Source organism: Pyxicephalus adspersus, chromosome 4, assembly GCF_032062135.1.
Source record: "Pyxicephalus adspersus chromosome 4, UCB_Pads_2.0, whole genome shotgun sequence".
Lineage (NCBI taxonomy): Eukaryota > Metazoa > Chordata > Amphibia > Anura > Pyxicephalidae > Pyxicephalus > Pyxicephalus adspersus.
Genome location: NC_092861.1, coordinates 26,323,466 through 26,335,909, shown reverse-complemented (window position 1 = coordinate 26,335,909; position 12,444 = coordinate 26,323,466). Strand labels below are relative to the sequence as shown.

Below are 12,444 nucleotides of genomic sequence, written 5' to 3'. Positions count from 1 at the left end.
AAAAAAAAACACATCAACACGAGCTCTTAAGGAGGTAAGGTGTTCTGACACTTCAAGGGTTGCACACTTTTTCTAGGTCCCAAGTATCAATGGAAGAATGTGAATATCACCTTAAAAGATCTAAGTATTGGCACCTACCATAATCATTGTCTGGAATTAGTATGAAGTACTAATTAGGATAAGTAATAATTAGATGAAGTACTTATTATTATATAGTACTTATCATATAAGGATAACAGGTTTTACTAGCTTGATATATATACAGTTTTATGATTTATGACGTGCAAAGAGAAGTCCAATAGTTAACCGATTTAAACTCATTGCATTTTGCAGTCTCCTGCCAAGCAGACCCAAGTTTAGCAAACTTCATCAGAAGAATGTATGCAGAGTGAAGGAGACCATAAACTGACATAAGTGCATGGGGGCCAGAACCCTTTTGATGCCTTAGGCTATGTACACAAGTCAGATGATTCTCAGCCAACCTATACAAGCCCCAGGGCTGGTATCGGACAAGAATCTAATGTGTGTACAGTGCCTGTCCGACTTCAATCATGGTGGATCAATGAACAACAGAAGACGAACGACTGCAATGGAAGTGAAGGGAGGAGAACGCAGTTGGGTGCAACTCACTTGTCCTCCCCCCTTCCCGCAGAATGGTGCTCTATGTAAAGCTCTCATTAATGCATGTTTCCGTTTTTTGTCTTTGGAAATGTTGTTTCCAAGGCAAAAGTCTAACGTGTGAGCTGGGATCTCACTCAACAATGTTCAATCAAGGACAATTAATGGTTTACCTTGATCTTCTATTTGCTGGTTTTCATCCACAAAGCTCCAGAACTTATCCTGTCCATCATCCGCAAGAAATTCACTGAAAAGTAAATAAAAAAGAAAAGGTTTTAGCATTGTCTGGTACTGACAACTGAATTATTAATATTTAAAGGGTATCTATTATTTATTAAGCAACAGTTTGTCTTTACCACGGTCACATTTCGGTCAGTTTAATAAACTATTTTCTGCCATGTATAGTAATTGCAGTTTGAGCTCTTTATAAATGTGATTTTAGTTCCCAAAGCAAGTGCAGCCCTATTTATTTTAATGAATGAAGAAAAAAAAGTGCCAGAAGGAAGCGAACCTTTGTGAACTCTCCTCCTTTTATGGAGAATTCTCAGCAGAGATCACTCTAAAGTACACCGCAGGCTCCACACCACACTCTGCATTTTAAGATATAACAAATGTCAGCATAATGAGAATTATTTACTGCAGTGTTCTGAGGAAAAAAATCTGTTTTAATTGTCTCTCTGTTATAAATTAGCACTTAAAAACCTAGACCAAGTAACAAACATGCTGAACAGAAAGCACTGCATCCTTCAATCACTTTCCACTGCCAGAGCTCTGAGAGAATATACTTTCCTTGCCTCCTACCATTCACCCGATCCCTAATCAGCCAAATCACCAGGTCTTAATGTTGTCATTGAACAACAGAAGATGAACAAAATATATTGGAAAAGTATTTATCAATGTATACAAATAAAACAGTTTACATATACATGAAAAAAATTGGATAGACTGAAATCAGTTGATATTCCTTTCAGATTAACTATAAAATGACTAGTTACTTTTTATATTATAACTTCAAATCTCCCCCTGACATATTCCTAACTGTTATTTGTCCCTCCCCCCAGGCAAGTTGTTTTGGCGTCACCCTCGATTCTACCCTCCGATTTACCCCCCATATTCAGAACATTTACAGGTCCTGTCACTTTCACCTGCTCAACATCCCCAAAATCCGCCCCTACCTGTCCCCAGAGACCACCAAACTCCTTGTACATGCTCTTATCATCTCTCGTCTGGACTACTGTAACCTCCTCCTCTCTGGTATTCCACTAACCCGACTCTCCTCTACAATCTATTATGAATGCTGCAGCCGGGCTCATCCCTCCTTCCCTCCGCTCCTCTTCCGCTGCATCTCTTTGTAGTTCTCTTCATTGGCTTCCATTTCACCTGAGAATCAAATTCAAGCTCCTGTGCTTTGCCTTCAAATCCCTCCACAGTTATTGTCCCACTTACCTCTGTGACCTGATAGAAAAATATACCACCCCAGTCACTCTCTCCGCTCCTCTGATGACCTACTAATGACTTCCTCATTCATACCCTCATCACACGCACGGCTTCAAGACTTTTCTAGAGCTGCCCCAACCCTCTGGAATGGTCTTACTCATCCTATTCGTCTTGATCCTACTTTCAGCTCATTTAAAAGAGCACTCAAAACCCATCTTTTCAAAGTTGCCTACCCACCTTATTCTGCCTCTTAAATCCCTCACTTTTTCCCACCACTACATATCTCCCCTCCTATTGTGTGTTACTTCCCCACCTCCTAGACTGTAAGTTCTTCTGGACAGGGTCCTCTCCTCCTGTGTCACTGTCTGTATCTGTCTGTCATTTGAAATCCCTATTAAATGTACAGCGATGTGTAACATGTTGGCACGATATAAAACATGTTTATTATTACTAATAATAATAACTTTAAAATCTCTAATATATTTGTAACACTGTACACCTTCTTAAGAAAAAAAACTAAAAAAAAGAAAAGGAAGATTACATATACTTTTTAACTCTATCTAGCTGTTTGCTAGCAATCATAGTCAGTGAAAGTCCAAACTGCTTTAAACTTTTTTCCAGCCTATGGGGAAGAGTAGGACATGTTTATTATTTCTCTAGGAGCAGTCTCTGTACACTATTTCTAGCTTGTGTGTTGTATAATTTAAGTGTACACAGAGAATCTGCAAAGCTTCCTATCTGGCTGTAGTTCCTGAATCTTTCCGTGGAACATACTCCAAATGGGTCAGTAAATGACACAAATAGTTATATTTATAACCTGTGAAGGGAGGACTTAACAGGAGAGCAAAGTGTAAAAGATGCTTAATACTCCAACACATTAAAATACAGAAAGGAAAAGGACCAGAGGTTTACAGCAAAGGATCACTGGACCAGGAACCAGGGCACAGAGGTAAATACATAGGTGAGGAAATGACACTCGAGCCAAGTTAATTTCTTTATTTATCCAAACAAGGAACTCTTCACTCCTCAGCCTTCAGCAAAAGTAAGACCTGTTCTTCTACTCCAAAGATTCCCAACCTACTTCAACTCATGTGATACCTTTAAATCAGAAATTAGAAGCGTACTGCACTGCTGGGAATGAAACTTCGTCTAAAAATCAATGTAGACAATAAGCCTTATTTATTAAAGCTCTCCAAGGCTGGAGAGGATACACATTTGTCCGTGAAGCTGGGTGATCCAACAAACCAAGAATGGATCTGGTCCAGGATTCAAAACATTTTATAGCAAATAACTTTGAAGAAATCCAGTCCAGGTTTGCTGGACAACACAGCTTCACCAATGAACGTGTATCCTCTCCAGCCTTGGAATAAATCAGGCACCATTGTATGGGTAATTCTGGATAGCAAGCATTTTAGACCAAGCTGTATCGAGACCGAACCTTAAAGAACCTTAGATAATAAATGGGTGAATGTTAAAAGTAACTTGCCAAAACACCCTGCCAAGCTATGATGGCAGTACAATACCATTGTTCAGAACATGTAGCTCTACATTTGTAGCCTGTTCATTGGACTATGAATGAGTATCAGAACACTGCTGGGGTCAATCATATGATCCACGAAAATTCCTGAAAATTGTTTTAGCCCTTCCTCTCCAGCTGCCAATAGCCTAAAACATATGAGCAGTATTCTCCCCAGCCCCTTTTAGGCAGGCGCACCACCCGACACTTTTCAACAAGCACCTGGCTGTTTTTGGGTGGTTACTGATGAGTTCAGTCACAATTCAGGGGCTTCCACCTGCCTACAACTTCTTCCCACCTAGCTTAAAAAAAATTCTAAGTTGAGCACTGTATGAGCAAGATAATACTGTACAATGGAGCAGTGCTTGATGGGTAACAACAATAAACTTCTCAATAGTTTATTCTGGACTGCAGGAAACTGTAGACATTTAGCAAAAATAGAGACTTTTTGGTCTTTCTTGGTTCTACACATTGATAAGTCTTACCTGGCCTCTAGCACCAGGGATGTAGAAGGCCACTTGGTGGTGAGGGACATAGTGACGGCCTTTGAATCTGCATATGCTGAGCAGAAGCAAAAGCTCAGAAGCAGGAGTAACCGCAGTGAATCCATCTTGACAGCAGTGTCTGCAGAAAAGATGCAAATGTCAGTATTAGAAGTCATATAATAAATGTCAGAATTAGAAGTCATATATTAAATGTCAGTATTAGAAGCTCATATTCTGATATTGAAAGTAATCTAATCACATAAAGTGTCTTTAGTTTATTTACACAATGCAAAACTTTACAGCATTGAAAAAACACACTGTGGTCTATTTTAACTACACATAAAAATTACACATTTGTACACAAACAATCACTATATACATGGAGCTCTTTTATTAAGCAAAGACAACATAAAAGTAAGCAGAACAGGGGCACTTTACTGATTTCAACAATTTATTCTCTACATCCCATCGCTTTCTAAGGATACACACCATTATGATCACATCAAAAATAAAATTACCGTACTTGAGTTTTAAAATTGTATTCAAGCAAGAAAAAAATTGTTAAAAGAGATTGAAGTACAAATTTGCAACAATCAACATATCCTTTCACCTACTGAGATTCTGCTTTATATAACACTACCTGAGCAATCTTCAGAATCCCCTGGGGCCGCCAGGAATGAATGAATGCCCACATATGGGAGTTTCTTCATTCCAGCCTTGCCAATCAAGATGGCCAAAGACCCAACAACAGGAAAAAGATGGTTGAAGAAGACGGCACCTGTGGCTGAGTGAAGACTGATGACTGCAATTCATGATAAGGCACATGCTGGTATTTTACTACAAATCGGACCATCGCCAGTCCCAATAAAGGACCTGCCTGGTCACAATATTTTAATTGATTCTGATTTTACCAACACTTACAGGTTTTGCCCCTCCCCAGGATTTTGTCTGAAAACAGAAGAATAACCCTGATGAACCTGTTTCTCTGTGCATGCACTACCTAACAGGTACCTAAAATGCTAGCATTGCACTATGGAATAAAGAATACCTAAATTACATCATTATTAATATGAAACAGGAATTATATAGCACCAACATATTACGCAGCCCTATACAATAAATAGACAAACAGATACAGACAGTGACACAGGAGGAGGAGAGGGCCCTGCCCAGAAGAGCTTACAATCTAGGAGATGGGGGAAGTAACAGAACATCATGACAGCATTTCAATCCAACATCTGAGATTTGGCAGACCTCGATAAACCATTTAGCCAGTAAAGATAAAATACCATCATCAGTTGCTGAATGACAGGTTTTCTTTACCCTAAACCCACCATACCCACTATGTACACATAACATACAGGCACTTCTACACATCTCTAATCACTTGCTAGATTGTATAGCAGACTTTGAACTATCTCCAAGGCAAGATAAAGCCTCAGTTACCAATAGAAATGCTGGGATTTGATGAAGCAGGCATAGGAACTTATTTAAATGACAAGTACAAGTGCCTAGTGTTACCAGTTTCAGTGGAGGCAAGGATTCAGTTTGCAGTTTGCAGGCAGTTTTTTTTTTCAGTTAGAGGGAAAATACTTTTACTTAAAAATATGTCTAAGAAAACATATCGGTATGTCATTGTTACTTAGAACATCCCCCAAAATATTGCCAATTTCATATTTGCTTGGGACACATCAGCAAATCATGGCATAAATTGTTAGTGCGGAGGACAGGGCATTATAAAGGAGAATATCTGACCTCCTGTGATCACAGCCAACAAACTGAAGGATTAGAAAACTGCCATATCCAAAATCATATATGCCAGATCAGCTCTGCCCACTCCCCAAGGGCTGGGATCTGCATTCAGAAGTAAATTTAGTAAGACATAGTTTACATAGGGTCACACAATGACTGTTTATATCCTGCATGGGGCCCTAAAGGACTGGAGTTGGGCAGCTCTGTAATATATGATCTCCAGTCACTTACGTATTGTGATAACACATCTTACAGCAATGGATTTACAACAGTGCACCAGGTGGGGGTCCAATGTTAAGTCAAATGAACCTGCACAACCCATGGTAATACAAGTGAGGTCTTTATCAGGTGGGAATTTAATATTTACACTTTCTTTATAAAACACAGTGCTGTACAAAATAGGGTGGGTCTGGATGGACCGTAAGGACCTTTTTAAACCAATGTGCAGGCGCACCACCTGGCACTTTTTAGTAACCATCTGGCTATTTTTGGGTGGTTACTGTAGAGCTAGGTCACAATACTGGAGCTGCCACCTACCTACAATTTCTGCCCACCATTCTGGGTTGAACATTATGCAACTTGGTGAGATGTGCAGTCTACATGGCACCCCAATGCACTTTGTCAGAGTGTGGCAATGCACAATAACATGCATTGTGGTGATCTAGGCTGCCAAACATGCTGCTTGTACCCTATATGGGTGCATTAGATTCCCCTTTTATTGTGTGCTACTTGCCCCTCTTCTTCGATTGTAAACTCTTCGGGGCAGGGTCCTCTGCTCCTCCTGTGTCACTGTCTGTATCTGTCTGTCATTTGCAACTCCTATTTAATGTACAGCGCTGCATATTATGTTGGAGCTACAAAAATACTGTTTAATAATAATTCAAACTAACTGGCTGTCTAATTACAATGCACATATCAAAATAATTGAATGTAGCCTAACACAGTGAACAGGCCCTATGTATTTTAGCAATAGTAACGCTGTAAAATACTGTTAGCCCTTTTAGGGAAACTGACCTATCCATGTGCATGAAAACTGAAGAGCATGACCTCTGGATTAGCTGGTGATCACAGCAGTAACAACTGTTAGATAGATTGTAAGCTCTTCTGGGCAGGGTCCTCTCCTCCTCCTGTGTCACTGTCTGCATCTGTCTGTCATTTTCAGGCCCTATTTAATGTACAGCGCTGCGTAATATGTTGGCACTAACTAAATTCTGTTTAATAATAATATTCTGCGATAAGTTTCCCACCCAGGTTGCTTCAGAACAGCTCAGTATCATGCAGACTGAAGTATTTTTTTAGTGTTATATACACTTTGATATATTTAGGGGGTCCGTTCACACAGCCTGAATGTTACACTATATAAGGCTGAACCTTCTCCTTCTGGAATGATCTCAAGTTCTCATGCTACTGAAACATTGTAAAGTAAAAATCAAAAAAAGTGTAAAAGCTGAACACGTTTTGCTTTTACTGATTGTTTTGAAACATTTTTATAAGTCAAAACAAACCAATTATTTATCAGCCATACCCTCTAAGGCTTTGTACACACGTGCAATAATTGTCATTGCAAAGGATCTTTCATGATCCTTCCCAACAAAAAAGTGACTGCACAATGCATGAACGAGCGCTGTACATACAGAACCGCTCTGCTCTATGGAGAGGGGAAGGCGGAGAACGGTGCTCTCTCCCCTTCACTTCTATTACAATCATTCATCGTCCATGGATCTGCCAGGACGGTCGTTTGAAAGATGAACGACGAGCGCTGTACACACACAAAATTCTCATCCAATATCAGACAAGAACAATTGCACGTGTGTACCCAGCCAAAGGAGCGAACAACTCAAATAACAATCTGATCCCTTGAACGAGCTCAAGCTCAGGACAAGCATGGAAGCCAATCAGTACATATCTCACAAAGATTTGAATATTATAGGGTGGTTTAGTGGTTAGCACTCTGGCCTTTGCAGCGCCAGGTTCCGGGTTTGAATCTCGGCCAGGACTATCTGCATGGAGTTTGCAAGTTCTCCCCGTATCTACATGGGTTTCCTCCCACATTCCAAAAACATGCAGTTAGGTTAATCTGTTTTCCTGAAATAATTGTCCTTAGACTCTAATAATGACATGTGACTATAATGGGGACATTAGATTGTAAGCTTCTTTGAGAACAGCTAGTGACATTACTATGGACTCTGTACAGCGCTGTGTAATATGTCAGCACTATATAAATACTATGTAATAATAATAAAGAACAATGGTGCGGACAGATCTGCTGATACAAGAAGACCGAGCTTAGCTCTCCCCTCTATGGAAGACAGTACAATGACACATGTATACAGTGAAGTGTAAATAAAACCCAAAAGAATGACTACAAGCCTGATACAACATTATATTTCATAAACAATTGCTTCTGTTTTTGTGTTTTCATTACATTTCATCCCTTGTTGCTGATCTCCTGCAGCCTATTACCTTCCTATATATCGGCATGCTCTCCGGCAATATGTGCTCAATGGCCTCTGATAATAGGGTGACAACACAAGAGTAATATGGAAACCAGGGATGAAGCGTTGTCACCCTATAAGTTTTTTTACCCCCATTGCAGGATAACTAAATATGAGTTTAATGAAAGCTGTGGAATGAAAATGACTGGAAGTTCATACAATTTAATTAAAATGTCTTTATTACTAGAGAAAAGCAATGAAAGTCTCTCTGAGGAGAAAAGACTGGCTGCAATGAGTCTGCAGAGGTAACAAAAGAAGGAAGAAAGATGAAAACAAAGGAATTAGTGATAACTGCTCATGGCATGCAATGCTTTGGAAAACTAATTGCCATTCATTTAGGGTTTCTATCTGCTTTGAGTTTCCCTCCCCCATCCCTGCACTGTTGGACAGGTCTCCCTGCTGTTCTTCCATTCTCTGTAACACACTTTCTTTCCTCAAACTACAAATAAATAAAGCAGCCACAGAGAGCGGAAACAAGGAGTGAGGACCGACACCGTGTCTTGTCCCTTAAACTCAAATCCCTATTACATCTAGGAACCCAAATACAAGATACTCACGGTTACCGGCTCCTTTTCCTGGAGGCGCCACACCTCCCTGGGGTCATTTCCTGTTCCCTATAGGAAGCGTGCGTCACTATAGCAGGGCAGCGGCCATCTTTGTTGTGGTCGTTACTGGTATTATCAGATTTAGCACTGTTTTTTAAGTTCTAATTTCTATTCTATCTCCAAAACTAAGGCTAAAACAGTATAATCTATACAGTAATTATCATTTTATGCACTAAAGGAAGCCCACACAGAGTACAATGCCAATATCAAAGATGGCGCCAGCCTGTATTGTGCTGACTGGACATTCGAAAGTAAAAGTTGGTTGGAGATAGGTCTGCCCACACAATGTGCTGTGGGGGAGTATCCTGGTAAATGCAGCTTCAGTCCTTAAGAACTTCTGACATTGGGGTCATATAAGGGGCTTGTTTAGGAAACAATCATTATGAAATATTCTAGTGAAAAATAAAATATGAACACTGTGTCTCTTTGCCTATTGCTTCAGTTTATATATTTGAGGTTACATAGAGAGTGTGGTTACCTTTCCTCATAGCTTTTGCATGCAACAGCAATTATGAATTTTATTAAACAGGATTTATATAGCACCAACATATTACGCAGCGCTGTACATTAAATAGGGGTTGCAACTAACAGATACAGACAGTGACACAGGGGGAGGAGAGGACTCTGCCCCAAAGAGCTAACAATCTAAGAGGCGATAGCACTAAAACATTTTTTACTCCACATACATTTTTACTGTTTCTATGGTTTAGGGCCATGTCATATTAATGATATAGTTGCTGGCAGCAACTACACAGTGACAAAATCACTAAGAGTCCCTTATTTAACCTCCTGAGCGGTAACTTCAAGGGTGGCTCGGGGTAAAAAAAAACAGCTGATAGCGTTAACCCCGAGTCACACTCAGGGTAGCTAAAAAAAAGTAAAAAACACTTACCTGGTCCCATGGGCGTCCTCCAGTGTTCTGCCGCTCAGATCCCATTCTTGGGCCGCATTCTCTTTGTCCGATCCGTCCCCCCGCAAGTGCGCCGACCTTCCCTCATTGGAGGAGCGCAGAGAGTAGCTGGGGAGTATTTTTTTACCAAGTCAGAAAGGTAACTGGGACAAGAACTGTGGAGGGATTTGAAGGAAAAACACAGGAGCTTGAATCCCTTTAATTGACAAGATCCTCCTTAACAGAGGAAACCTCCATATTTGCATGCCTATAATAGTATTGTCCCACAAGACTGCCTAGAGGTCCATCCTCTCTTGTGAAGTGATGGGGAGGTTCACAGCTCAGATTTACTGCAGAAGTAGCTGGGCTTGTGCTGATCCAACCCTTCCAGTGCATTAGTATCACTTTCCAAGCATAAAAGCTGCAAACTAAGATCTTCAATATGAACACAGAAAAAATCATGCAGTTTTGGGTGTCATGCAGGGGCGTTAGTCTTCCAGAATTATTTGTATTTGGAGTGAATATAATGGTCCAATTGGCCTCTGTTCAGTTGAGAGGTGACCCCAATGTTCAGATGAATTTAGATTATAAGAGATGTCATCATCTGCTGACCAGATTCACTGAACTTTCTGATACTGTGGGTCGAATTTGCCTCAGGTATTGAAGTCAATGGGATTAAGATTGAGCCCACTGTAGTCCATCAGCCAAGTTCTCTGAGCCATATCATATGGCGATATGTACTATCCAATAGCTCTACGAGCCAAACCCTATACCTGTCAATGTCCAATATAGCTTATGTTTAAATTCAATAGCTGAACATTGCGATTGTTTGGAAATTAAATTTAAACATATTCCATATCTGACATTGACAGGTATAACATATGGTGCTATACTGTACGACCAATGCTCAGGTTGAATTTAGTACAGACCCGAAGCTGAACACCAAATCTTACTATACACAGCAGCAATCTTTAGCTAATCGTATTCAGATTTTATTGACAAAAACACATCAATGCAGTCTCCCACCAACAGGTTCTACTTAAAAATAAAAGAACAAATCTGTTCATATCATATCAGATTTCTTCTTTTGCAATTGTGAACTGGTAAAAACTACTATAGTTATGGCACCTTCGTATATGACACATCCAGGTGTGTCAGGTACCTGGTCCCCCGCTAAGTCTCATCACTGTGTAGTTTGGTTTTCTCTTTCTTGTTCCTATTCTCTCTGTGTGTTTTTCTTTCATACTCTCTAATTTTAATTTTTTGCATCTTTACTGTCTCAACTTTTTCAATTTATCATTACTTCACTTTATTTTCTCATTCATCAGCTCATAAACTCTTTCCCTATTTCCTACATTCTCTCTCTTTTATTCCCCTATTCTTTTTTCCTTGCTCATTGTTCTTTTCATTTCTCTCTTTGTACGCCTTTTTATACAATTAGTTATCTCTCTCTCCTTTTCTCTAACCATCTTCTCCCTTTCTTTTTGTAGAGCTTAACATTTAGAGTTCACCTGTCTCTCACGTGCTCCTCTTTTTTATTGTTTTTATTGTGTTTTCATTCTTGTTCTGTTTTATCTCTCTCACACTATGTTCTCATTGCACTTTTTGTCTTTTTTGCTCTTATCTATTATAATAATATTTGCTCTTCTCTTATTTATTATATTATTAGCCAGTATTTATTTAGCACCAACATATTACAGAGCACTTCCTAAAGTCCATAGTCCTGTCACTAGCTGTCCCTCAAAGAGGCTGCCAATCTAACGTCTCTACCCCAGTCTAAGGTCAATTTGGGGGGAAGCCAGGTAATCTAACTGCAAGTTTTTGGAAAGTGGGAGGAAACTGAAGTACCTGGGGGAAACCCATGCAAACACGGAGACTCTGTGTTTGAACCTGCAAACTCTATGCATATAGTGCCCTGGCCAAGATTTGAACCTGGGATCCAGCGCTGCAAAGGCCACTGTGCCACCTGCACATTTAGATCTATATCTATTTCTCTAATTCCTCCTCCCTCTCCTTTTTTCACTATCTTCATTTTTTTAATCTTTTCTTTGTCTCTTTCAGTTTTCTTTTCCTATTGTGTCTTTTTTTTTAAGTTTCCTCCCTCATTTCTTTTGTTTTCTGTTATTTTGTCTCTCACTTTGTTCTCGTTCTTCTCTATTTTTCTAATTTTTTGTCTCTCTCCCTCTTTCTCTTCTTTACTGCAAGAAGGGGACAAATTGCGGCCCGTGTCCAGATTTCCACCGGCCCGCAGCATCTGTCATAAATTAATAATATGCGTCCCGCCAGCACTGTTGACCACAGTATAAAATACACGTGTACAAAAAAGCTATTTTATATTTCATTAGAGTTGATCAAACGCCTTGCAATTATCAGCCCGCTACTTAGCTTTTGTCTCTCACTTTATTCCCATTCTTCCCTATTGTTCTAATTTTTTGTCTCTCTCCCTCTTTCTTCTTCACTGCAAATATGTTTTGCTTGTTTTAGTCTCTGTCTTTATCTTGTGTTCTCTCCTGTATTCATGTTAAACTCTTTTTTTCTTCTTTTATATCTCGATCTCTCCCCCATTCTCCTTCCACCACCCTTGTCTTTTTTCTTGCCTTGAGTTTTTATTCTCTCCTTCGCTTTCTTTCTCTCCCTCTCTCACTCA

General features: G+C 39.7%; 1 protein-coding gene across 2 annotated transcripts in view; it reads right to left on the bottom strand.

Annotated features, from left to right (window-relative positions):
* Positions 1-8,918, bottom strand: part of UGGT1 (UDP-glucose glycoprotein glucosyltransferase 1) — a 57,987-nt gene extending 49,069 nt beyond the window's left edge. For both annotated transcript variants that reach the window (XM_072407601.1, XM_072407602.1), the window contains exons 1-3: positions 8,861-8,918; positions 4,057-4,195; positions 792-865 (exon numbers count right to left, since the gene is read on the bottom strand). In XM_072407601.1, the coding sequence (XP_072263702.1) occupies positions 792-865; positions 4,057-4,181 (199 nt within the window). In that variant the 5' untranslated portion in view covers positions 4,182-4,195; positions 8,861-8,918. The remainder of the gene's footprint in view (positions 1-791; positions 866-4,056; positions 4,196-8,860) is intronic.
* Between the last annotated feature and the right edge of the window lie 3,526 nt (positions 8,919-12,444).